General features: G+C 43.2%; 3 protein-coding genes and 1 long non-coding RNA gene across 14 annotated transcripts in view; 2 read left to right on the top strand and 2 right to left on the bottom strand.

The window, feature by feature from the left end:
- Positions 1 to 13,183, bottom strand: part of LOC116852389 (protein scalloped) — a 200,663-nt gene extending 187,480 nt beyond the window's left edge. Inside the window, exons 1-3 of one of the 6 annotated variants that reach the window (XM_032832707.1) lie at positions 13,015 to 13,183; positions 12,285 to 12,454; positions 5,629 to 5,755 (exon numbers count right to left, since the gene is read on the bottom strand). In XM_032832707.1, the coding sequence (XP_032688598.1) occupies positions 5,629 to 5,719 (91 nt within the window). In that variant the 5' untranslated portion in view covers positions 5,720 to 5,755; positions 12,285 to 12,454; positions 13,015 to 13,183. Of the gene's footprint in view, positions 1 to 1,805; positions 2,034 to 5,628; positions 5,756 to 12,284; positions 12,586 to 13,014 lie in introns of those variants that run through there. The other 5 variants (XM_032832716.1, XM_032832698.1, XM_032832743.1 and 2 more) reach the window with 5 other exon arrangements.
- LOC116852461 lies at positions 627 to 6,600 on the top strand. Its single transcript, XR_004379781.1, has 3 exons — positions 627 to 673; positions 2,918 to 2,998; positions 5,647 to 6,600. It is a non-coding gene; the product is annotated as an uncharacterized LOC116852461 (long non-coding RNA).
- Positions 9,903 to 19,876, top strand: LOC116853801 (integrator complex subunit 12-like). Its single transcript, XM_032835029.1, has 5 exons — positions 9,903 to 10,772; positions 10,929 to 11,237; positions 15,594 to 15,765; positions 16,237 to 16,408; positions 18,480 to 19,876. The coding sequence occupies exons 1-4, from the start codon at positions 10,341 to 10,343 to the stop codon at positions 16,395 to 16,397; spliced, it is 1,074 nt and encodes a 357-aa protein (XP_032690920.1). The 5' UTR covers positions 9,903 to 10,340; the 3' UTR covers positions 16,398 to 16,408; positions 18,480 to 19,876.
- On the bottom strand, positions 17,719 to 23,838 carry LOC116852441 (post-GPI attachment to proteins factor 2-like). Of its 6 annotated transcripts, none has more exons than XM_032832823.1 (5): positions 23,701 to 23,838; positions 22,461 to 23,529; positions 22,111 to 22,378; positions 21,799 to 21,996; positions 21,556 to 21,707 (listed from the first exon to the last, which is right to left on the bottom strand). In XM_032832823.1, exons 2-5 carry the CDS (start codon positions 22,644 to 22,646, stop codon positions 21,574 to 21,576), a joined length of 786 nt encoding a protein of 261 aa, XP_032688714.1. In that variant the 5' UTR covers positions 22,647 to 23,529; positions 23,701 to 23,838; the 3' UTR covers positions 21,556 to 21,573. The 6 variants fall into 6 exon arrangements, with proteins under 6 accessions (XP_032688759.1, XP_032688714.1, XP_032688749.1 ...); XM_032832858.1 differs by having other exon boundaries at positions 22,461 to 22,783; positions 23,701 to 23,827; XM_032832833.1 differs by having other exon boundaries at positions 22,461 to 22,783; positions 23,106 to 23,809.
- Between the last annotated feature and the right edge of the window lie 672 nt (positions 23,839 to 24,510).

Raw genomic sequence — 24,510 nt, 5'->3', positions numbered from 1 at the left:
CGGACGGACGGACGGACGGACGCACGCACGCACGTACACTTTGACAACGAGAGAAGTACACAAGACGCGTGGAGGAGCACAACATACGCCGTGTGTGTATACGCGGTTAACGGACGGACGCGATTGATGACGGGGGACACAAAAATGTACACTCTCGCGTCCCGGAGCAGAGATAATTCCGGCTCTCTCTTTCTCTCTCCCCCTCTGTCTGTCTCTCTTTTTCTCTCTCTCTCTCTTTCTCAGCGTCCGGTTTTCCAAGCTCGCGCGTTGCAACGAGCACAACACGATGCGTCGCGTGCGTTCGCGCGCGCCAACACTTTTCAAAACAATATACAACCACACCAACCAGCGCACATCTCACCCCGTGTGCTCGCTTTAAGCGCTTTCTCGCGCCACCGCGCGCGCCACTCCGCGGCTACCCTATTCGTCTCTGTCTCTCCCTACCACCGCTCCCCCTCCTCGATATCTCTCTATCTACCTATCTGTGCGTCTGTCTCTCTTCCTCTGCTCCCACCTCCTACCGCGTCCTCTCTCTCTCTCTCTCTGGCTTCCAACCAACGCGGTTTTTCCGCACGCACACGCCGCCGCGGATCAATAATTCACCATACGAATTCACTAGAAGCAAGCGAGCGGCGAGCGACGACGCGGGACAGAGCGTGAGCGCGACATACGAGTGAGTGAGTGAGTGAGTGAGTGAGTGAGTGAGGGAGCGAGCGAGCGAGCGAGCGAACGAACGGACGGACAGACAGGCGAACGAACGAACCAACGTACGTACGTACGAACGAACGTATGTACGAGCGAGCTAGCGAGCTGGCGGACGGGCGACTAGGCGGTGAGCACGCGTTTCTGTCAACGGCGCCCCGCGCGCCGGCAGCGGGGAAACGCGCACGCAGCTTACCACACCACCGCACCGCACCGCACACAACGTCGACGAACGATGGTCGTACGCGGGAGAGAGCGAGATGGAGAGAGGGCCGCCCTAACCTCCACGGCGAGCCGCGTCGCGCCGAATCCGCCGTGTGCGCGATACGCGCACGTACACGGCGTAGAATCGCGCGCCGCGCTCGTAACCCCGGCTGACACACAGCTGACACAGCGACGCGCGCTCGTAAACACCAAGAGACTCACAACGCACCAAATGCTTCGCGTAAACAGCTCTCTACCTAGGCTCGCATCGGCACCGAGAGCAGCTATTTGTCTCGCTTTCGATTACTGCTCGACTTTGCACCGATGCTCATGGACAATGCAGTTTCTTTGTTTCCCTTCCCATTCCTCTCTTGCCCTTCTACCTGACGTACATGCGACTCTCTTTCTCTCTCTTCGTCTATGCACTCTGTATCTTCTTTCAGAGAGCGTGTAAACCTAACCGGTAACTTGCGCGCCCTCCACCGGAAGTACGGCTTTGACAAGTGCGTCCGAACGCGCGCGACGAGTGTCGGTCGGTTTCGTGGATAATAACGGCGTCGCGCATTCACTCGTTCGTACGGCCACTCTCTCACGCAGAAAGAACACACACGCTACTCCCGGCCTCTCTCTCTCTCTCTCTCTCTCTCTTTCTCTGTCTATCACCTTTCCGTCTGACGCATGGCGTCCCTCGCTCCCTCTGTCTCGCTCTCTTTCGTTCGTCAGTCTGTCCGTCCGTCCGTGTTTCTCTCTCTCTCCGCGGGTAATATCGCTGCCGTCGTACCCGTTTCGTGCGCGGCCCACGGTACGGGACGACGACGCCGCCGTCGTCGGACACACACGGGCGTGGACGCGCTCTCTCGCGAACGGCGTTTCAGCACTGTTTTGTATCGTGTACTTACCACTGGACGAGCTGTGTGACGTGGCGGCACACGCGCGAGCGCGGGGGCGGCCTTTATTTTCGCGAGCGAAATTCACACGGTGTTATATTAGCGCGCAGGACTGCAACCCGGTAAATACGAGCACGGTCACCACTCTTGTTTTTGGTATGCCAGGAATGGCACAAAGAATCTGGACAACGCACACGCCTGCTGCGCAGCCGGTCTGCGCACACGCTGACACCGCTTAGGCGGCCGCGGGAGAAACCAGAATCCGATCGTGGCCGACGATGGCCGAAGCGTCGCGAAGCCGACTGCCCGTCCAATCCTCACAGAACGAACCCCCACCTCACGACCCCGATGAGCCCCGCACCCCGCGTTCGAGGTGGATCAGTCGTGTCACGCACGCAATAGAGGTTGGATGTTGGCTCGCTCGTTCGCTCACTCACACTCTTGCTCACTCGCTCTCTCACTGTCTCGTTCTCTCTCACTCGCTCGCTCGCTCGCTCGTTCGACCGTTCGCTCTCTCGCTCCGGATTTGAGGAGCACTTGTTGAATTTCAGGGGTTGCATTTTAGGCTTTGCAAATGAAAGCATTAATAAATGAGAACGTAACGCACCATCGCGCGGCTCCGAGAGGAAGCTCGTACTGGTCAATTAACGCGTCTCTCACGCATCCCGAGTGACGAATGCGTGGACGAGTTAAAATGCACTGCACAGCGCGGGGAAAATGTAGAGAATATTCTCCTCGTTTTATCACTCATAATAACGCAAATCATTTCTAAATACTAGGAGGATACATGAATATTTTTTAGTGCACACAGAGTCCAGCCGATAGTCCAGTAATGCGACGCGATGTAACTCGTGCATAAACTTTCGTCAATTAATTTATAATTCTCATCAACTCTTTTAATTCACTTCTATATAATCATATCGAGATTCAAAGAAATCACTCGTCGAATACGTGTTCACAGAAGCTGTGATATACTTTCGGAGAAATAAAGATTCGAGTAAACATATCTTGCGTCAGTAAACTAAATTCGACATCAAGTATGCAAAATACGAACCATTACGTCAACCTCGTGAAACAATCTATATTTGTTTCCCGAAATAACTAATACACGTTTACGTACTTAGGAGCAGAACGTTTCGGATAAGGCGCAAGGTGGAATTCACTTGTACACCTAATGGATTCGAGGGACCATCAGCTGGTTGCCTGTAAGCACAAAGGGAACTGACCCTGTTGCAAGTGCATCGGCTTAAGACTCTCTTGGCGGTTTCCCGACTAAACGGTCTCCGTTCGATCTTTTGAAACCCTATTCTGTCATGTTTTCCAAGAATTTATGTATAGTGTTGTACCTTTCTTAGTGTTGTAGTTTCTTTTTGTAAAGAAGATTTGGAATCGAATTTCGACCAAAAATACAAATTACAATGGGACTTGCTTCTGGTTACATCAAGAAGCTTGCAAAGAAATGTTTTTCGGACAAGTGTAGCCAATTTGTTATACTTTCTTTAGTTTATCCTAATCGATAAATTTATAGTTACGGTACACAGACGTGAAATTTGTTTTTACGTGTTCGTGCAACAAAATAGATAGATCAACGTGATAGAATGATTTACCTATTCCATTTTTGCTAGTCTTGATCGAAATCAATTCCACAGCTTTATTCGCGTATTTTCCTAAACAGACCGCCTATATGATTCCTAGGTATATGTTTTGCACCGATACGAATATGATCAATCAACTGACGAGGGACAACATTTCAAAAATACTGCACGACGATATATCGCGGTGTTTCGAAAAAAGGGATGAAAACACACACAAACGTAAATTAATAACGACGTTGTCAAACAAGAGCGCTCTCTCTCTCGCGAACCAAAACACAGCATACGAAAATAATGCCCGGAGCTGTTAACTTTTGCGACTCGCACAAAGCCCGCCGTAATTAATGCCTTTAAACGTTTGCCGCGCAATGAGCTCCTTTTGTCGGTCGGCTGCATTGTGCCGCACAAAAGTTTACAAACGGGCCAGCGCGACGTGGCAAAGCGCGACGCGAAAGGACGGGGCGCGGAGGGACGGGATGGGCACGGGACGGGACGAGACGCGTCGCGACGCGACGCGCTGCGCCGCTGGAGTTGAACGGGGGGGTTTTCAACGTAGTGTTGTGCGCGGCAAACACGTTGAATGGGAACGGCCACTCCGATTTCGCCCGGCGCGCTTTAATTACTTAATTACGTTAACGTCCGATTTCCGCCGCTCGAACTTCGGCACGCGGCCCGCCGCGGAAACGAGTCGCTCGTTTAGGCGCGACTTTCCACCTCACACACCTTTCACGAGTACGGATGTAACGAGATTACTAAAGCACCGCCGCCAAGTCCCCCCCCGATACCGTATTTCAAGCACGACAAACGCCAAACTCGCACGTTCAACGCGGAAATGCTCAGCGCGACTACTCTCTCGCCTACGACTTGTAACACGTGCAGCAAATCTTAAATCCCTGTTCCGAGGAGCCCGATGACGAACGAATTTACGCGATTGCTCCAACATGAGTTGCAATGTCCCGCGCAAGTCCCGGGATAGACGCCGAAAGTGATTTATTCCGATATTCGAGAGACTCCCGTTACCCGCCGATCGATTCACTCGACCTTCCACAAGAGCTTCCTTTATTCCGCCGCACAGCTACCTCTGCTGACGTAACCTGAATTTGTGGTATCGGAAATACACGTAGTCGTTCAGATAGACTTTCACGATTGTCACGACAATCGGCGATGGAAACAATTCTTTTCATTACATTTATGAGAATTGTATATAGAATTGTAAATCTACTCATAAGTTCTTTCGAATTTTATGAGAACAAGTTACGAGATTTACGATTCTGTTTAGAATTTCAGCATAAGATTAACATGTCAAAAATTAATGTATTTTCCAAACAAGAATATCCTCTTTTCTATTACAAAGTTACAAAGTCAAAATGTTGTTGAATTTCGTGATTTAATACGTTCAAAGTTGTTGCAAAGTTGACGTACATCAAAACGTACATCAGTCTATCAAGACGTGAGCGTTGTTCGCGCGATGTATATTTCAAAGGCGAGTTACACCTTAATATCCGCGAGCCTGCGTGTCGCTTTCTTCTTCCTTTGTCGCTAAGGACGCCAGAGAGAGAGAGAATCGCGTCGCGTCGCAACTAGATAATAATAGAAATTCCGCCAAACACTTAATTCCCGAACGCCACAGCCGACAACGCGTTTCCCTAACGGTAATCGGTGGAGGCGAAGGAGCGGGAGCTTTAATAGCTGGGAAAAGAACGGTCGAGGGAGAGAATGCGCGGAGAAGCTTATCTTATTTTAATGCGCGGGAGCCGCGGAGTCCCTTCTCTCGTTCGCGATGAAATTGACAATTATCCCGCTCTTTATACCCTGCCACTTATTCGAGCTATTTCGACCCGGGCGCACACGGCGCGACCGGTATGCCGCGGACCCTATTTAACGTCGATAGTCGCAAAGTCGTAAAACTACCGCGCGCGGCTGCCGTGCCGTGGTTCGCGTGACGACGCCGGCGATAACTAATTGCAAAAGAGCTGGAACAATGACGACCGCCGCAGGGAAAAACCTGCCGTTCCCGCCGCGGAATCGGGAAACCGTTATGCCACCGGGAAATCACTCTGATCGCGAATACTCAAACATAAAACAAAGAAAAGACAAATATCTATATATATATATATATATACGTTTCACATTCCCGCCGGTCCTCTATTCGCCGCGCGTGGAAAAATAGCGCCGAGCGCGCACGTGATTTCGCGTTATGCAACGATGCACTTTGCATTGGGTCGTATGTCTGCTGATCTTACCTGGAGGTTGACTTGTAGGTTCATCGACACAACGCGTCGGCACTCCGCACCTGACTCCTGCAAGAAATCTGCAGCGTCGTCGAGTTGGCATCACGAGTGTCCTTCCACGTGAGCCCGATGTGTACGCCTGCAAAAAAGAAGAGAAAAGCACAGATGAATTAAAACGGAGGTATTCAGTTCGCCGAGTTACGGGATTGCAATCTCCGAGTGTCCACCCTTGCATATTCTATTTCTCTATTTCTATCTTCCTACCTTTCTAGTTCTATTTTTACTTATCCATTTTTATTCTAACCAAAAAAGACGACTTGCATCTATAATAAACATACATCAAGCGCAGAAAAGATGCAACAAAGGTCAGAAGTCTTCGAATCAATTGATTTCAGCGTTTAGAAGATACGCTCAAATTTTCGCGAAAATTTTACTCTGTCGTGACTCTACTTTTTTTTTGGAGAGGGAGGAAGAAAGGGAACTGAAAGCAAGAAAACGTGATGAGAAAAGTCGTTTGCTTATGCGCGCGAGCAATGTGCAGAGAGGATTAGGAGAAAGTTACGATATATAGCCTTGTCACATCACACAGTCGCAATTTGGAGCGGCCGTCGACACAGTGTCATCTCGCGCGATGCATCCATTGTACGCGTATTGTTTGGAGTTGCATCGTCTGATACGGAGGATAGCTAATCCCAGTCCCCGTCTAAATTCGTGACGTCATAACAATGCTGAGGTTGGATATTGCGTTAGCCGAGGCGAGTTCAAACACACCGTAGAATTACGATCAAAATCATAAGCATACGTACGATATACTTGTTCTCCATAAAATCGCAGAGAAGCACGACATCGCGATCTGTCATTCGCAACCTGATCAATTGCTTGTATCGATTGCACAACTTGTCCAACTGTAGATAGTGTATGTGCGAGGTTTACACGACACAGAGAATATTTTATAATAAAAGTTACTGTACTGTGTTGTGACCGAGGAATAGATCGATATTCTACAGTAATTGACTGTTCATTTTTCATTTTGTAAGTGCTTTTGTAAGCAATACATTATATATTTTCAGGTGTGTAAAATAATGAATAATTTCGACTTTGGTATTATTCTAATAATTAAATTCAGAAGTAATGCTGCGTAAAATTGCGATTTTCACCTTATGTCGTTGGCGCGAACTCTCGACAGAGAAAATTTCTCGTCGCATTTTTCGACGATATTTTAGCGACGACGCGATTTTATTGTCAGTTTTGCGACGCGACGTCTCTCCTCCATCGGCGTTGCTTTTATTCAAAAAACGAAATAAAAAAGAGAGAGAGTAGGGGAAAGGGTAAAGAAGGCTTTAGGTTCATCCCTATACCCCGGGACTTCGCGTCGCCCTCATAAACTTCGAAAACATTTCTTATAAACGGCGGATGTTCCGCGGGGGTGAGATTCCTGGCGGGTCTTATCATGGCAGAGATTTACTCGCAAGGACCGTGAGGTATAAAGTATTAAAATATCACGCGAATGGCGCATTCGGAAATTCCTGCTGCACCTAAAAGCAGGGACGCTCTCGCAATATAAGGATCTCCTCTTTTAGACGGAATCGCTTCGTGGGAAGCAACTTTAAATTATTCGTGTCTTTGCTCGGGGACTTTTAGCATATGCACCGATTCTTACTCCCTCTCACATTTTCCTTTGTAAATTTCACTCGCGATTTTATTTTCATCGATGTGATTCACGTGTGAAATTAATGCGTATTATTTAACTTTGCGAAAAAATTTCGACGTTAAAGGTCGTCAGTTTCAATGAAACCAAACTAAAAATGGAAATACCAAGTTAAAAATTTAAAAAATTACGAAAAAAGGTGTTCCTTAATCGAAGATTAACCCTTTTCACTGAAAAGAGCAATCCAGAATCGGTGAATCGGACTGTTTTGCTCACTTTTATGAGCTTTGCTCTCACATGAACGTTGGTACGCGTTGTGTCAGTTATTTTACGTACATTACCAACGCCAATGAAAGAAATATTAATAAAGAGAAGAAAAAGAAATAATATTAAAAATAAAAAAATATAATTGTTTTGCATATTCATTGATTATACAGAGTGTTTGGATTTAGATGTTCATGTGCAGACAAAACTTATTAAAATGTATAGAAAAATCCTGTACCATTTTGTACAAACTCTGCCACGGTAATTATTGGAATATCAATGAGAGAATTGGTCAATCAATGCACGCGCAGCGGTGGTACGATGCAGTTGTAAAATTCATTCCTTATAAAGTCAAGATTTACGAGTATAATATATTTAAATATATTATATATTGAGTTACTAGAATAAAATTTTAATATCAGTTAATACATTTCTATCTCACAGCATTTCATAGCCAATTCTTAGCAACGAAACGATTAGCCTTTAAGTTCGAATCAGCCACTAAGATATCAGCTGATATTACTAAGCAATTTCTTCGCTTGTAGAAGTCAGCATCGTAGCCTCTTCGCGAAATCTCATTCTGTTTCCTTGTGCGGCCGAGATCTCACGCGAAGGACGCAATACGAGGAGCGAAGTGCGAGAACGCGACAAGGATGCCTACGTCGCCCTTATTGTATCCGATCCTGTGCAAACGACGACAAAGCGGCGACGGAAGAAGACGCAGGGGGATGCGACGAGGCGCGGAGGACAGGCAGGCGCGTGGGTGCGGAAGGGTCGAAGGGGGCGAGAAGCGGTAGGAAGCTGCGGCAGGAGGGCGAGGAGAGACGAGGAGAGGCGCGGCGCGTACCTCACCTGGCATACCGGGAGAGTATCGCGACACATTTTGATCGAATTCTTCTCGAGGTCGAGGAATGCCGGTATCTCCCCGTAGATATTATTACATATTTAGGCGGTACGTGGCGAGCGAGATCTCTCTGTTGTTCTCTCTCTCCCTCTCTCTCTCGCTATCCATCTATCTATCTCTATTTGCCCCTTTCTCCCTCTCCCTCTCCTCCTCTTCTCGCCTCGGAGAGATAATACACTTAGAGACGTATTCTCTCTCCTCTCTTGCCGACGCGGCGCCGCGGGGCGTACATATCTGGCTCACTATACTTGCGCCACGCTGTATCCTCATAGCTCGCTCTCTCTCTCTCTCTCTCTCTCTCTCTCTCTCTCTCTCTCTCCTCTCAGATCTCGAAGGATCGCAGTTCTGCGCGATATCCTGCATATCTCGGCATACCGTCCCCGTCGTTTCCGACATTGTTCCCTCGGCCCGCCTCCCCCCGGCCCCGACCCGGACGCGGAATAATCCCACTCGTTCGACGTCTACCGGGCCCGGCTTCCCGGCCGGATTCCAGTCGATTCTGGTACCGAGCTTGTGCAGGGTGAGAAGCCCCGGCATCGGGCATGATAATTGGATGCTTTTCCGCTCACCCAACCCTACCTCCCCCGACTCCATCGCATCGTCGTCTCCGAAAAAGCGCGAGGAAGAAAACGAAGGGGACCGTGTTGATAGAGCCCTTGAAAAAAGTGCGTCACGCGGATACAAGCTCTGGTACAGAGAAAACTAACGACGAATAACTAAGGGAATCTGTTCCCTCCGACGCGAATGTACGAATTCCAGAAAAATTGTCTCGAAGAAATTTTTCTCACTTTTCTTTATCGAATCAAGTTTTATAGCCTGTTTTCCGCCATCGAGCATCGAGTCAAATATTTATCGTTCGTATGGCGAGTAGTTTTCGTACAAGGTACACGAAATAAATAACAACCGTGAGTATTGCAACAAGTTCAGAATAAAAGCAAGTAAAAGCATCCGTGTGAGAAATTTGAAACTTTGGGCAATTAAAACATTTCCCGATAATGTTCTTCCTTCCTCTCGTATCGAACGCGAAGCGTGTCTCCTACGAAGTCTCGTAAAAAGTATACGTTTCGTGCACTATTGGGAAATCGCGGTGCTGGATAGCGCGATAAACACAACGACTCGTAATATATTTCCTTCGCGTTATTACCACAACGAGCGGCGCGTTTATGTCGATCAGGCGCGTTCACGTCGATAGTTCGGTAACATCGAAATGCGTTAGTTGAATATTCAATGTCCAGTATCCGACCCCGGCCACGAACACGACGGCCATAAGCACTGGATTCTATTAACAAACAGTCACGAGAACAATGGTGCGTCGATGCGATTCCGTCGATATTACAAGCGGCGAGTCGATGATCGAGCCGATAAATGCCGGCCACCTTCCTTCGGCACATTTCACGGCGAACGTCCGCGCAGGATACTATTCGCATGTCTAAATCCGTAGAACGTCCCTATCCGTGCAATTCCCGGGATTGTTACCGGTCCAGGGGACCACTTGCCGCTACACTCCTTCGTGCACGGTCGGCTGCCTTAATTCGTAGAACGCGAATCTCGTCGCGCGTGAGTAAACGACGTCAAATTCGAAACATTCAAAATGTCTCCGAGTTCTTTAACCCCTCAGCCGACCACACCAAAGTCAACATTGAGCCGAGTGATTTGAGAAATTTGGAAAATACGCACGAATCCTTCTCATCGCATTTCTTTAATTCCCGCGATTTCACGTGTTCAATTTCTTTCTTCGCGAGCTGTATCTATATCTCTTACGAAACCAAACTTTAACCCTACTCTCGTTCTAGTGTTGAATAATTTGTGGTAATTCGCGTAGATTATATTGCCCACCCGAAATTCTTTTTCCCGAAGGATATAATTTCGCAAAACATAGGTATACCCAGGTGTACTCGGAGACGAAGAATGCACGCCGAAAAAACGTCCGATATCGACAAAGATTTTTCCAACGCACTGGCGTTGCTGCACTCAACTGCGGAGAACAGCGCCGAGAAGCTCCGTCGGATGCTGGACGCTTGCATCGAGAAAAAGCACGGTCGCGGCAAAACCCTGGCCGCCAGGATGCCAAGGAGATTTCTGCAGAGCATCGAACTGCACGACGACGCGACTCCTGCGACACGCACCTCGAGAAGATGCGAATACGCGCAGGGACGCACGACGAGACGCGAGATGAAAAAAATGGACAGTCCCGAGACTACTTCTCTCCTCATAGGGGAGAACATCGCGGATCGTCGAGCAGCCGACGTAGAAGCATTCGAGGAGCATTGCAACGACGAGGATGTTCCCAGGATCTCGATTCCCGACGAAGGATTAACCGCCGACGGGAACGTGTGCAAGGTTCTCCTCAATTAAAGTTCAATCGGCTCATAATTCGCGCGCTCGTAATTCTCGGCTTATACGCGCGAAATCCGATGGTCAGGATCGTTATCGAGCTGCCGCATGACTAATGAACTAACGAATTGTAATGCTTACGACGCACATATGAAATGGAAGATATGCAACGGGGCGAAACTGGGAGCCCTGATTTTGCTGGAGTGTCAAGAGTGCCAAGAGGCCTATCATCCGCTGTGTCATCAGCCTCCGATCGTTGACGTCGATGTCTACGATCCTAGATTCGTATGGCGATGCAGACTGTGCATTGAAAAGTCAGCGACCTCCTCGAAAGTTAAAACTACAGGGAGAGGTCCCGCAAACAAAGTACGACAAACTGACGGCGCGGTCAAGGAAACGGAGAACACACCGGGAACGAGGATGCTCGGGAAAAGACGCGGTGTTTTTCTCGGCAGAAATGGTATGCATCACGTTCGCTACACGTCGTGTACAAATGGTATGTATGTTGCTGCATTTTCGTAAATGCAGCCGTCTCATTAAAGATTCTAACCTCTTGCAAGGCATCTCTAATTAAGAGATTTCATTAAGATGATCAGATGTCCTGTTTTTCCTAGTATAGTCCCGATTTTTATTCGAATTTTTTTTAATACTATCCGAGACACTGATTTATTCCGGATTCGGGATAAATTGTCTCAGCTTATCCCAGTCCAAAGGCTTCTTAAATATTTTTAACGAAGATCTTCTCAAGAAAATTCACATCTCTGGTAAATACAATAATAACTTTGCTTTTTCTTCTTAATTTTTAGAATAATAAAACCTTGTCACCAAAATCTAGTCACCTTAATTTTATACAAAGGTGGATTTTTTAAGTTAAATTCTTGACAGAGACTGAATTGACAAATATCCTGCGAGACACGGTATTTTATAAATATTAGAAATCAAATATTAACTATGAGCAGAATTGCAGCGGAGCGTGAAATGATTTGAATTTTTCACACATTTCACACGTCACGCACAATTCCGTATCGTTAGAGCCGATGACACATATGACACACAAGCAGTAAGATTCAGACAGCGAATCAATAAGACAAATTTCAATACGGTAATTTGAGTTCACAATAGCCGGATTATTCACCGATACATTTCCCAGAAATATTCTATAAATTTTCCTTTGTGTCTCGTTAACGAATCAGGCGTTACGTGGATAAATTGGAGAAGCTAATCATAGGTATAATTGACGGAATACACAGCGATCGATCGTCATTTTGAATCACTTGACGGTAATGGCGTCTCGAGACTAAGCGTAAAGTCACGTTCGTCATTCAACTATTCCGTGCATGGAACATGTCATATTTTCTGTAAATACTTTCCAATCGTGCTACGTACTGTGCTTTCTGTACCCGCCAAGAAATAAGTATCCCGACACGCGATATTCCGAAAGAGTGATGTCGTGATTTCAGAAACTGCCGCGGACGAACGATCGAGAGATAAAATTAGCAATAACCAAGGATGACTCACCAATCGATTTGACGACAATGTCGTTGTCTGCTCGTCGATTGCCGCATCGCCCCTACCGCTGGCTTATTGTTGTATTTACTCACTCATCGTTCACCGTTTCGGACACCAGCTCGTTATACGACTCGCGCATCGACCGGAGAAACGCAGTTTAACACGATTCCACGGACTAACTGAAACGACATACGGCGATCGCTCGTCGCTTCCAATCAATTTCTGATAATGGCGTCCCTAAGACTAAACGACGCCGTGTCGTCGCGTACAGGCGTGAAGTTGCATTCGTAACTCAAATTTTTCACACGCTCAACATCATGGCTGCGTTCCGAAATTCACTATCAATACTGAAAATCTATAGTTTATATTACGTATATTATAGAATTTCAGCACTGGCAGTGAATTTCGAAACGTAGCCCATAGGTCGAGCTAGTTCCTTTTAGCAGCGCTGCCCTACATTTTCTATATATTTTCTATATATTCTATATATTTGCTTTGAATAAAACGGAGTGAAGGAGGCATACTTGCTTCATGTCCGACGAACAGGAGAAAGCAAGAAAGAGGATAATAATGCGAGGAAATATGCAGGAAGCGTAGTTAACAGATTTATGCCTGCCTCGACACTCGCATCTCGATCGATATTTCGGAAAAGCTAAGCTATGGTCGGAGACACGGCAATCGCCGATCACACAAGCACACGATCGGAAATTGAGAATGCGTGAATTTAGTAAACACGAACCTATCCGTCGCTGCCGCGTTATCCCTTGCCGCTGTTCATGCCTTGTTATCCTTACTTATCACTGAGATACTCGACGTTCACTCAATAAACAGTCACTGATCGATCTCTCAGCGAAGCACGTTTGATCACAATTTCGCGAATTAACCGACGCGACGTGGCCTAACACACGACTGCCGTTCGTTACTCTGGATCACTTGTCGATAATGGCGTCACTAAGCTAAACGACGCAGCGTCGCGCGTCGGCGTGAAGTTGCATTCATAATTCAAATTTTCCGTAGACTCTCGGCATCGTAGTTCGCGCTAGTTTCTCTTAGCGGCGCTACCTTACACCTTCTATACGTCGGACGACAAGGAGGGAAAGATACATAAATATACTGAGATCTGACGAACAGAAGAAAGCAGGAAATACAGTAAATGTAATCAACAGATCTATACACGCCTCGACATTCATATCTTGACTGATATTTCGGGAAAGCTAGGTTACGATTGGAGAAACAACAATCGCCACAAATAGACGATCGAAAATTGAGAATACATGAATTCAATGAATACTACTTGTTTATCGCTGCCGTGATGAATGTCTTCTCGTCGGCTGTCGCGTTCTCCCGACTATTCGTGCCTTGTTATTCTTACTCACTTATCACTGAGATGCTCGACGTTCACTCAATGAACAGACGCTGATCGATTAGAGAAGCACGTTTGATCGCGATTCCGCGAGCTAATCGATGTGACATGGACCAGCACGACGACTGTTCGTTATTCCGGATCATTTGTCGATAACGGCGTCATTAAGATAAACGACGCAGCGTCGCATATCGACGTGAAGTTGCATTTATAATTCAAATTTTTCGTAGACTCGGTATCGTAGTTCGAGCTAGTTTCTTTTAGAGGTGCTATCTTAAGCGGAGTCTACAATGAGAACTTAAGCCATAAAAATTAGAGCTTCCGCACAAAAACATCCGTAACTTGTTACGTTACGTTAAGTACTGAAAATGTAATGGCCATACCTGTACATAAAATTAAACTTGAATCAAGGCACAAAGAAATCCGTAAACTTAACATATCACGGATGTTCTTGTACGTTTTTAAACTTTAAGCTTGAAACCGTAAGAGAAACCCAAGTAACAGACTCACGTCAAAATGACGTCCAAATCTGGTCAGTTCATGACCAAAAATGACCAAGGAATAATAAAAAATGTGAAAATATCGTCAAAATGACGGTCTAATATCACAGACCGATGACGACATTTTAAGACAACTTAATGACGTTTTAATGACGTCTCTAAACGTCAATAATACGTTATTAAGATGTTGTACAGAAACGTCATTAAGACATCACAAAAAAGACGTCTTAAAGACGTCATTATTTAGTCACTTAACGTCAATCGACCAGTTATGACCAGTTTTTGACGTTATTTTGACGTGAGTCTGCTACTTGAGAAATTGCAATCAAAATCACAATCAAATATAAAGAAAATAATCGACTGTGATTGATCAATTTCTTACGGCTTACGGGATAAGCTTAAGTTTTATGGCTTGAGTTCTCATTGTAAGCCCCGCTTTACATTTTCTATATTTCGAATGACCAAGAAGGAAAGACACACACACACACACACACACACACACACACACACACACACACACACACACACACACACACACACACACACACACACACACATATATATATACTTAAAGTTTAACGAACAGAAGAAAATAGAAAATAAATTAAAAGTACCTATGTCTGGATACATACCTAGCATGTACCTAATTCTGGACATGCTTGTTATTTTAGTTTTAAAATATTGAAATATTCAAACATTCAATAAAGAATATACATATATTGAATATATATATAAATATTTTATGTTTAAGGATTAAAAATTCATATTTAAAGTTGATATACTCGTATTTAAAATCAAAACAACAAGAATGTTAAAATTAGATACGTACTTGGTACGTATCCAGTTGGTATTTTTACCTTACAGTAAACGTAGTCAATAAACAGAATTCTCTCTTAGGTTTGTATTCTAAAACGTCTTTTTTGAGAAAATTTTACTCGATACTCTACAGTGTATGTAACGCGCGTGAATTATAGGCACTGAATAAAATTTTTCTCAAAAAGGACGTTTTGGAGTGCAACCCTGATTGAGATTTTAATAGCAAGTGAATTACTCGTCGATTTACCCGCCACTGACGATGCTGTCGTCTCCGCGACCCTTGCATCCCTTTGAACGTTCGCTTGTCGTCACACCTGTTCACGGATCGTAGACATTCGACGTTTACCCATTGCATGACTACAAAATCGACCGAAGAAGCGCAGCTAATCATAATTCCACGGGATAATCGCACGCGATATACGGCGATCGTTATGTCGAGCTGCTTTCCAATAACGGTGTCACCAATCTAAAGAACCACGATCATGGGTAGACGTTGCTTAGCGTCGTTATTTGTATTTCTTTCAATTTCGTGAAAGCAACTATTTTTTATTCTCTTGTGATATTTAGCTACGGAATATCGAATTCTTCGCGTTGTATAATTACAACATCAATTCTCACGCTTATAAGTTACGCCAATAGATACAATCGTTGACGTATAATTTTTGTTTAATTAATCGGGGTAACCACTTGTCTCACGTATTGCTTCTTCTTCGTTTCGCAACCAAGATGTCGTATGTTGTACCGGGCATCGATGATCTACGCATCATTGTCGATTGTGGATCGAAGGTCGTTTGTAAAGCAAACAGCTGCGGTACGAAATCACATTCTTTGCTTAATCTCAAATAAGTGAGGTCTCTCAGTAAGGTGTTTGAGAACAGTCGAGGAACGCGACATTCGACATAACATTTTCGCGGTAGGACAAAGGTGTGCTTCGAGTCCGCCGTTAAAGTCACGAGAAATTGCGCACATCATCCTGAGATATCGCGTGAGAAAAGTAACGACAAGAATCACACCTTTCGCTCGTATCATTCGCGAGATCTTGTATTCTGGAATTGCACTTTCGTTTCGCGCGCCAAACGCTTGAATATGCATCGCGGATTCGAAGTCTCGGAAAATGCTACGCAAGAACCGCTTTATCACTGATAAATCAGCGTTTTACGTAAAACCTGGTCGGCCCAGTGACATTAAAGGCGTGGACAAACGCTCGTCGAACCCACCCGTCCGGTCCGAGCGTTTTGACGTAAAAAGGTCGACGTGTATGAAAACATGTATGTGTTTACAGATGCGACGGGAAACATCGGCATGCAGTTACGCGATTCCCCGTTGTTCGTGAAAGATAAATACCCGACGAATCTCTCGCAGAAGACTGGACTATCGTTCTCCTCGACGCAAACGCGAAAAAGAGTCGGATCCAAACTCTCCGTTCGAGCGCTAATTAAATGAGAGGCAAGCAGGTGAGATGATTTTTCTATGTTGCTTGCAAAAAAAATATTTAAAATACGAAGAGACGATATTACTAAATACTTATGTAAAGGTCAAAGACAAGGAGTGGAGATAACCTTAAAGAGTACAGTTTTACGTATTACGTATATATTATATGGAACAGATTATTATTACAGATAAAGGAAAAACAAAATTGTTGCATTTGCATCGTTATGATTAAATGTTTGTAGGGATCATTATCTAAACTGTGAAGATAGCAAAGAGATTTGTCTGTCTTTATTTCTAAAAAGAGAATAAATTATGTTGTAAGTTGTCGTTTATTCAATGAGATTAATAAGAGCAATACTGTTGATACTTGTGTATGATAGTTTTTACTCGATAGATAAAGGAAAAACAGAAATGTTGCATTTGCATTGTTATGATTAAGTAGGAATCATTGTGCATATTTAAGCTGTAAAGATGAAACTAACAAAAAACTTTATCTGTCTTAACTCTTAAGAAGAAAATTGTGTTGCAGATTATCATTAATTAGGTGAAATCAAGAACAATGCTGCTGACACTTGTGTATGATAGTTTTTATTCGACAATCGTTCGTTACGCGATACAAGTAGAAATCATTCTTGCCCGTCGAAATCAGTGTAACTTCTTACAAGTCATCACATACAGAAACGCTTGAAATCACACGGCATAGGGTACCACCCGCCCTATAAGCCGATTACAAGAAATATACACTATATTACAGCGTCGTGTTAATTGGAAATACAGAGCACCGGTACGAATGTCACATCGGCCGATGCTCGATCGATCGATCGTGTGTAGGAAAATACAACTATATTTCGTATAATGACGACGTAAAATCGTTAATGAGCCACGAGAGTGCGAGGAATCGCTCGAGCCTCCGTCCAATTTCACGATACGGTCGAAGGAAGCGACTTATTAAATTCTCACTCGTGGGGACGTTCGAAAGTTCTCTCGTTCGTGTCACACGGTAGCCATTTGATCGCGCTCGTTTATTCTCTACATTAAGGTCAACAGAGTTCAATTACCTTCGCCAATGCCGCAGGTTTCAGTTGGATTTGAGGCTCGATTACGCTCACTCTGATTTCTACGATACACAAGACCGTGACTGATAAAAGTGGTACCGGAGAGAGACGTTGGGCATAATTATGTTTTCCACCGTAAAATTTCTTCGCATTCGATTATCTCGAAATTTGTCGCAGAAGATAAGAAAAATCTATATATACGCGTTACATAAAATAATAATATCTATCAGGACGAGATCGCGCTTGCTTTCGGTAACGGATTTCTGGTCCTCCTTGTCTGTTTTCCTTTTCTTTTTTTTTTTTTCTTAAGAAAAGTGTTATTGATCCTCACACACTTCTTCGAAAAAATTTTCAAATGAGAGATTCAGAATAGATTATTATTATTAATTAGCTAGATTTACCGCTCTAGTATTTGCCTGATTAATCAATGCTCTACTTTAATGATAATTCCTAAGTACATAAATTCGCTACTCGATTCATCACTAAATACGAGAGTAGAGAGATGATTCGGGGAAACAAATTCTGTGATAATATACATTGCATCATATGTTGACGCATGTGTATGTGATGTATCGTAAATCATGTATTAAAATTCTCGGGCTTGCATACAAGTGGAGAGCAGAGCAACAGAGCTTGGAAAACTTGAAGAATAACGAAGGCGGCATCGTCCGATATAATTGTCTTAAGAAAGAACTGAATCCAGACTGCGTGAAACTGTTTGTGCTTATTATCACAGAATTGTCAATTGCCCAAACGGTTTACATACATCGCGGACGAGTAGTTCTTCCGTCAGATCGTAGCGCATTATTGATAATTTCGATATACGTGATATAAATTAGAAAAAAATGTTTTAGTAGCAAAATCATTTCGAAAAATACGAGTCGCAGAAAAATAGCTGCCACTCGGTAGTGAGTATTTTGTGTAAAGATTTCGCTTCAAATTTTTTTTCTTTAAATCGTCATACTAACGAAGGGTGGGAAAATCGTCATACCATCTTCTTCTCCTTCTTCTCACATTGTTTCTTTTTTTTTTTTTTTAGCATACCATTGATATCCACTCTTTCATTTGTACAAGATGACTGTATCGTGCTGGCGTTATTTACAGCAAAGGAAGAGTTTCGAGTGTGATAGAACCTCTCGACAGATATGTCTTATTATTATCGCCAATTTGTGTGACGAGTTTTTAAATATGTTCTTTGGAACATCAACCTTCCGATGTGTAGGTAAATTTTCATTTGGCGGTATTTTCAGAGAACGCAAATGCAGTGTACCGAATAATTTCTTTTATGCTTTTAATTCTTAAATTTTGCTTTCTTTTATCTTTTTTCGGATTACTCCGAGAGTGTGCTAATATAATCTTATAACAAATTCAAGAATTTCGACAAGTCGCGATCATAAAAGAGACTGCTGCCAAAATAATATTTAGCAGCTACCTTTGCGGAAACATTACTCTGCAACAGTAATGTTTACAGAATTAACATTCATTACATATTCTTTTTCTTGAACACAACTTTAAAATTTCTTCTCGAACAAAAAAAAACAGCGCGAAAGGAAAACTTAGATCTGTACTAATAGTTGTTATTTGAAACTTATATCATGTGAGATTCTCCGACTTTTATTCAGAGTTAGATCAAAGTTTTTCAATTGAATTACGACATATACATCTGTAATAGCGATTCAACTGAAATATTCTTATCTAACATTGCATTCAAATCTGCGTATCTCACTTGAGACGAATTTCAAAGTAATAACTATTAATACAACTCTTAGTCTTCGAAGTTTCTCGTTTCGTTATATTTTTATCTTGCAACTTATTTCCATAAATCACCGCTACATTTCTAAAAAACTCTCTTACATACTATTAATTTCTACTTATATATAAGACATTCAGTATATAACTCGCTTTTAACGTGTGACTGGCGTCTTCGATATCCATTAACTAAAACACATGCGAATGCATCAGAGATCGCGCATCTGAATACAAGTTTTTAAAGAAAATGAAAAGTTTCTTTGTGAAGAAATTGACACATATTTGCACGAATAAATTACAGAATCTATTTGAATGTTAAGAATTTAGAAGAAACAGAGAGAGATAATTTGAAGTAATTGATTTCAGATAAACTATACATAATGAAATATTTGCAAAATACATATTGACTTTAGATTCACTCAAAGAGGGATTTACAAGTGAGAGAGGAGATGCTTGAATCTTTGATGCAGTTGTACATGCATTTGGAGAATGCTAACGTAAACTAACGATCGACCAGAGCAAATGTTCCTTCGCAATCCAGCCGTGTTTTCTAATTTTCATACCTCTTGATGAAAATGAGACATTATGCGGAAAGAATTGTCAATTATTGCTACGAACGTTGTTAGAGAGCAGTGGTCGCACGGTGATTGCTTGACGAAGCGTGAGATAAAAGTGATTCATTAAAGACCTTTCGAGATCGTTATTAACACACACAACACGCGCATCTCCATATGAAAACCCGTAAAAGTCCACGATATATCTTTAGTGCGTCACTTGGCACTGATTAGCGTCCGACAACGGTCTCCTCGATAAATCAAGCGCGGCTGCCGAGTGCATTCGTTCTTATCGTGGTATGACGTAGCGGTACAAAAACGATTCGAAGTATAATACAGTAGGAACCGTCCAGATATCATACGCTCGTGTTATTACAAACCGTTACCCTTTTCCGTAACAATGACGAAGACCCCCCTTACACAGCTACGAGATCTTCGCGCTATCGGCTACTCGCGACAAACAACAGATCTGCTGAGAAACTAGCGATATAATGCATCAACGGTTTGTTTTTCTCGCGATAACGATATACAAGGAACCTTAACAAAAACTTCTCATATCAAAATACGCTACACAGTTAATGTTCGTGTGTAAAAACGTGCAAAAAATGATACCGTTGAACTGCGAGTGCTATCTAGAATCACACTGCGACTATATATCGGCGTCCGTCTACGGAACGAAATTAACGGGGGTTTCAGTCGTAAGATCCGATAGAAACTCTCATCTTAACAATTTCTTACAAATCCGCATGAGAAATTTGGATATCGATCTTATCTCAAACGCACCCGTCCGAATGTGGTCACGCGACGCTATTACATACGATTGCAGCTAACTGTGAATATTTCTCGGTGGTTGCTGCATTATTGAACTATCGTAATGCTACGTGCAAACATAGGAGCGATTATTATCCTACGTTTGCGGTATGTTAACGCCGAGTGGAGCGGTTCGTGAACATTAGCGTTAACATCTCGGAATTCTATACACAGCGTGTGACTCGACGAATGAGTAAATTGTTGCCTGCGTAAGACTCGCCAACAAGACGCAACTGTACAATGTCTTTGTCACTCAGCACGTTCATTTCATGAACATGAGATTCTCTCCAACGTTTCGCAAAGTCCATCTGATGTAAATGCATCCTACAGTCTATAATAATTCATGTGAATCTATAATATAAAGTAAAAGAGTACCGTAAAGCGCGCGGATAAAAGACATTGCGACTAGAATTAATACGTTCGACTAGAATTCTCACCTTGCAAAAGTTTCTATAAAAGAAGGTTTCAAAGTCTTTATACAACAAGTCTCGCACATCGCGCGAGTAATAATATTCACTTTACGACAACGTTAAATGCCGTTCGTACGTAGGATAGTTGCTTAATTATCGTGTTCGCGCTACATCATAATCATACATTCCTCTATCACTAATTGATATTAAAAGGCCGTTACGTATTTCACCGTTTGGAAAGTAACCAGTGCCGCACTCTGGAAGCGCTAGAGATTTTCCTTCTTAATTCTCGTCTTCAAATCAAATCTCAGTGCACGCGTGAGAGCACTTGCCGGGGCGAAATGTTGTAACCGATAGCGCGTGACAGTGGATTAAAATAAAGATTAAAAATACGCTGAGTATTCGCTCGTCTCGGCCGAAGCAAATTAACATGATAATAGTGCGCGATATAATTTTGTAAATATCACAAAAAGGAAGCAATCGTGAAGTTGCGCAATGTCACATGTTGTGCCGGATTTTTACCTCTTAAGAATCGAGATTCGTAGCACTTCCATATAGAGGCAATAGGCACTTCAGTATGACGATGAGAATGATGAGTTATCATAAAGGGTTAATCTGACTTTGTGGCGGGTAAACCGTGACCTACGACCAGTTGCTCCTTCGGAAAGTCCAGAACCACGGTGACGTGAAATCCCATGTTCGCGAAAGCTATCACATACTCGCACAACGAGAACCAACTAAATGCTGCTCGAAATTATAATAAATGTTATTGTCTTCTTCTCTCGGACATATCTCACTTACTCTTATATGTCTTATTATATATTTCATTCCTTACCCAAGTCGTGACACAGCAGTCGATGTTTCAAGAAGAAGATAATAAGACCGATTGTACTGACAAGACTCATCATAAAGAGCGCCTGTTTGTACTGAAGACTTTGTGCATTTGGAGTTATTAGGCGACCCAATCTTACGGCGGTCAACATGTACATGAGTGAACTAATCATGAACACTATGAAAATTTTTTCGTGCACAGCTGGAAAAGATTTCGTTTATTAAGACGACATTAATAAAGCGTCACTTTTATGAGCATTTCGTGTAGTGATATAAAAGTAATAAGATTGGTGTAAAACTGTGTGGTATCACTTACAATAATTCTCCCTGTTAGAAACGTATGTTACACCACACAAAGCTGCTACCTCAGCAATGTTTAGCCAGTAGCACAAGTTTAGGAGCCTGCTCCCCATAATCTTTAGAGGCACATCTTCAATGCTTTTAAGTATGTTGTAATAGTAGGAGTGATAAACACTGGCTATCACCAGTCTAGGTCCAATATGTAATGCTATGCTAACACGCCATAGATACCTTTGGGGAGATACGCCAGTAATAGCTGAGATCGATGGAAGGATATTGTAGACCTACAATAAACACAGATATAAATATCATTGTTGCAGACACCAAGTTACTTATTGTGTTGAAATGCAATATAATTCTGCTTACCCTACAGTGAGTTTCATGAATGTCATCCTGTTGGAATATATATGCTGTGACAAAACAGAACAACAGTGACACAAGTGGTAAGCCAACCGTCGCCAAACACAGTTTCCTAAATGATAGTGCGAGATATATAGAACTCTTGTTGCTTCCAACATTATTCAGTTCCATATTAGCTGTACTGTCTAACATCCTGTCATTTGTGCGCAAAGCAACAACACGTGACTCAGAACGGAGCTGAGTCAGATTCTTGTGCGATGTAGATACATCATGCTCTTCCTTAGAATCACTCGATCATCATCGGTAACACTCCATGTACCTTAACAACCCTGACGCAGAGGAATTGCAGATTAATATTCATCCATACTACATAAATAATATCTTTGAATTGCTCATTAGCAATATCACACAAGAAAATTGACAAGCTCTTTTCCCAGAAACTAGCACACACGTTATGACAGTATAGAATCTAATCATGAAGGATGATACACTCTTTGAGCAAAGTGAAACTTCCTTGATAGAGATAAATCAGCACAACAGCATTGATAGCTAAGCACCACTTCACTTTGTAAATTGCCTGGTGAAAGTGTAGAGTTTATATCGCGCAAATATGCACAAAATCGCGGTAATCATGCAATATACGTGTCTTACTTTTCCAAACCATCCAATCCATCGATATAAAGAACGTTTGGTGCAGAATTAAATTATATAATGTGTAGTATTATATATACACACATATATATATATATACATATACACATGTATATACATATATTTCATGAATGCGAACCAATTCTTACTACACACGCACTACATGTTAATCACTCATTGTTCATTGCATTTGTATCACATTGTGTCAATGCTACCGATTATTTTCACAATTGATTTTGCAAATAACCTACTTCCTCTATAAATAGCGAGCAAAAGACCGAAATCGCGGCCGCGACTAGCGGTTGTAACTGCCCTTGAGATTTTACCGTGGACGATTTTCCATATGTCCACTGTCCCAATTGTTCGTGTTATCGCAGCGTCTCTGTTTTGACGAGCCGCGATGAAGAAATGTCAACGTGCGCAACTGTCAAAAGTAACGACGATTAGAGGAATGCGCAATGCCGAGGCACTGCAGACTGACGCCCGCTGATGAATCGCGACTGGGATGAATCACAGTGCGGGACGATTGATAAATAAGAAGCGATAGAGATCACCGTTGAATCACATTGACGAGACAAAAGATCGCGCAATTTACCTCTTCTCTCTCGTTACAATAATCGTTTCGTCCGCCGCAAACGTCCCGATTCCTTTCTGTGATGTATGTACACAACGCTGTGTACATATATATATACCGCTGCGCTCCCCACGCAGCCTCTTCTCCCGCCTCTCCTGCTCGATGCATTTAGCGGAACTTTTGAACTCGACGCGCGCAATTTGGTAGCAGACTTTTTTGTGTGACTAATTTAAACTACATGTATCAAAATGCCGTTTGATTTATTACTAATAGTTGGAATAATTTCGATGATATATAAGGAAAATATCAGGTATATATAATACCCTATGATCAGAAAGTACCGGGAATTTTTAAATAAAACAAAATAGAGTTAAATTTCAGGCAAATTTATTTTATCTCCTTCAAAATATGATCCATCTGAAGCAACACACATGTGCCAACGCTTGACCCAGTCCTCCATGCATCCCTGGTAGGCCGACGAAGGGATGGCCTTTAGTTCCCTCGTCGCATTCTCTTTGATCTCCTCGATCGACTGAAATCTCTTTCCACGAAGTGGCAACTTCAACTTGGGGAACAAAAAAAAGTCGCACGGGGCCATATCAGGTGAATACGGTGCTTGCTCGATGGTATTTACTTGATGTTTGGTCAAATAATTCAGTACAATTCGGGCTCGGTGCGATGGCGCGTTATCATCATGCAAAATCCAAGAATTGTCGGCCCACATTTCCGGCCGTTTGCGACGTACAGCATCTCTCAAACGCTTCAAAACGGATAAATAATATTCTTTGTTGACTGTCTGGCCCGGTGGAAGGTACTCATAGTGCACTACGC

The sequence above is a fragment of the Odontomachus brunneus genome, unplaced genomic scaffold (genome assembly GCF_010583005.1).
Source record: "Odontomachus brunneus isolate Ranch 3 - 2012 unplaced genomic scaffold, Obru_v1 Obru_scaffold_006, whole genome shotgun sequence".
Lineage (NCBI taxonomy): Eukaryota > Metazoa > Arthropoda > Insecta > Hymenoptera > Formicidae > Odontomachus > Odontomachus brunneus.
Note: the sequence above shows the minus strand (reverse complement) of the source record. Positions and strands in the feature narration are given on the sequence as shown.

Bases quoted from the DNA above. Each gene is read 5' to 3' on its own strand.
- LOC116853801 (XM_032835029.1), top strand. From the start codon at position 10,341: ATGCACGCCGAAAAAACGTCCGATATCGACAAAGATTTTTCCAACGCA. The intron at 10,773-10,928 runs GTTCTCCTCAAT...ATGAAATGGAAG, and splicing joins CCGACGGGAACGTGTGCAAG to ATATGCAACGGGGCGAAACT. The intron at 15,766-16,236 runs GTACGAAATCAC...ATGTGTTTACAG, and splicing joins TTGTAAAGCAAACAGCTGCG to ATGCGACGGGAAACATCGGC.
- LOC116852441 (XM_032832823.1), bottom strand. From the start codon at position 22,646: ATGTTAGACAGTACAGCTAATATGGAACTGAATAATGTTGGAAGCAAC. The intron at 22,379-22,460 runs GTAAGCAGAATT...TGTTTATTGTAG, and splicing joins TTCATGAAACTCACTGTAGG to GTCTACAATATCCTTCCATC. The intron at 21,708-21,798 runs GTAAGGAATGAA...AATTTCGAGCAG, and splicing joins ACTGCTGTGTCACGACTTGG to CATTTAGTTGGTTCTCGTTG.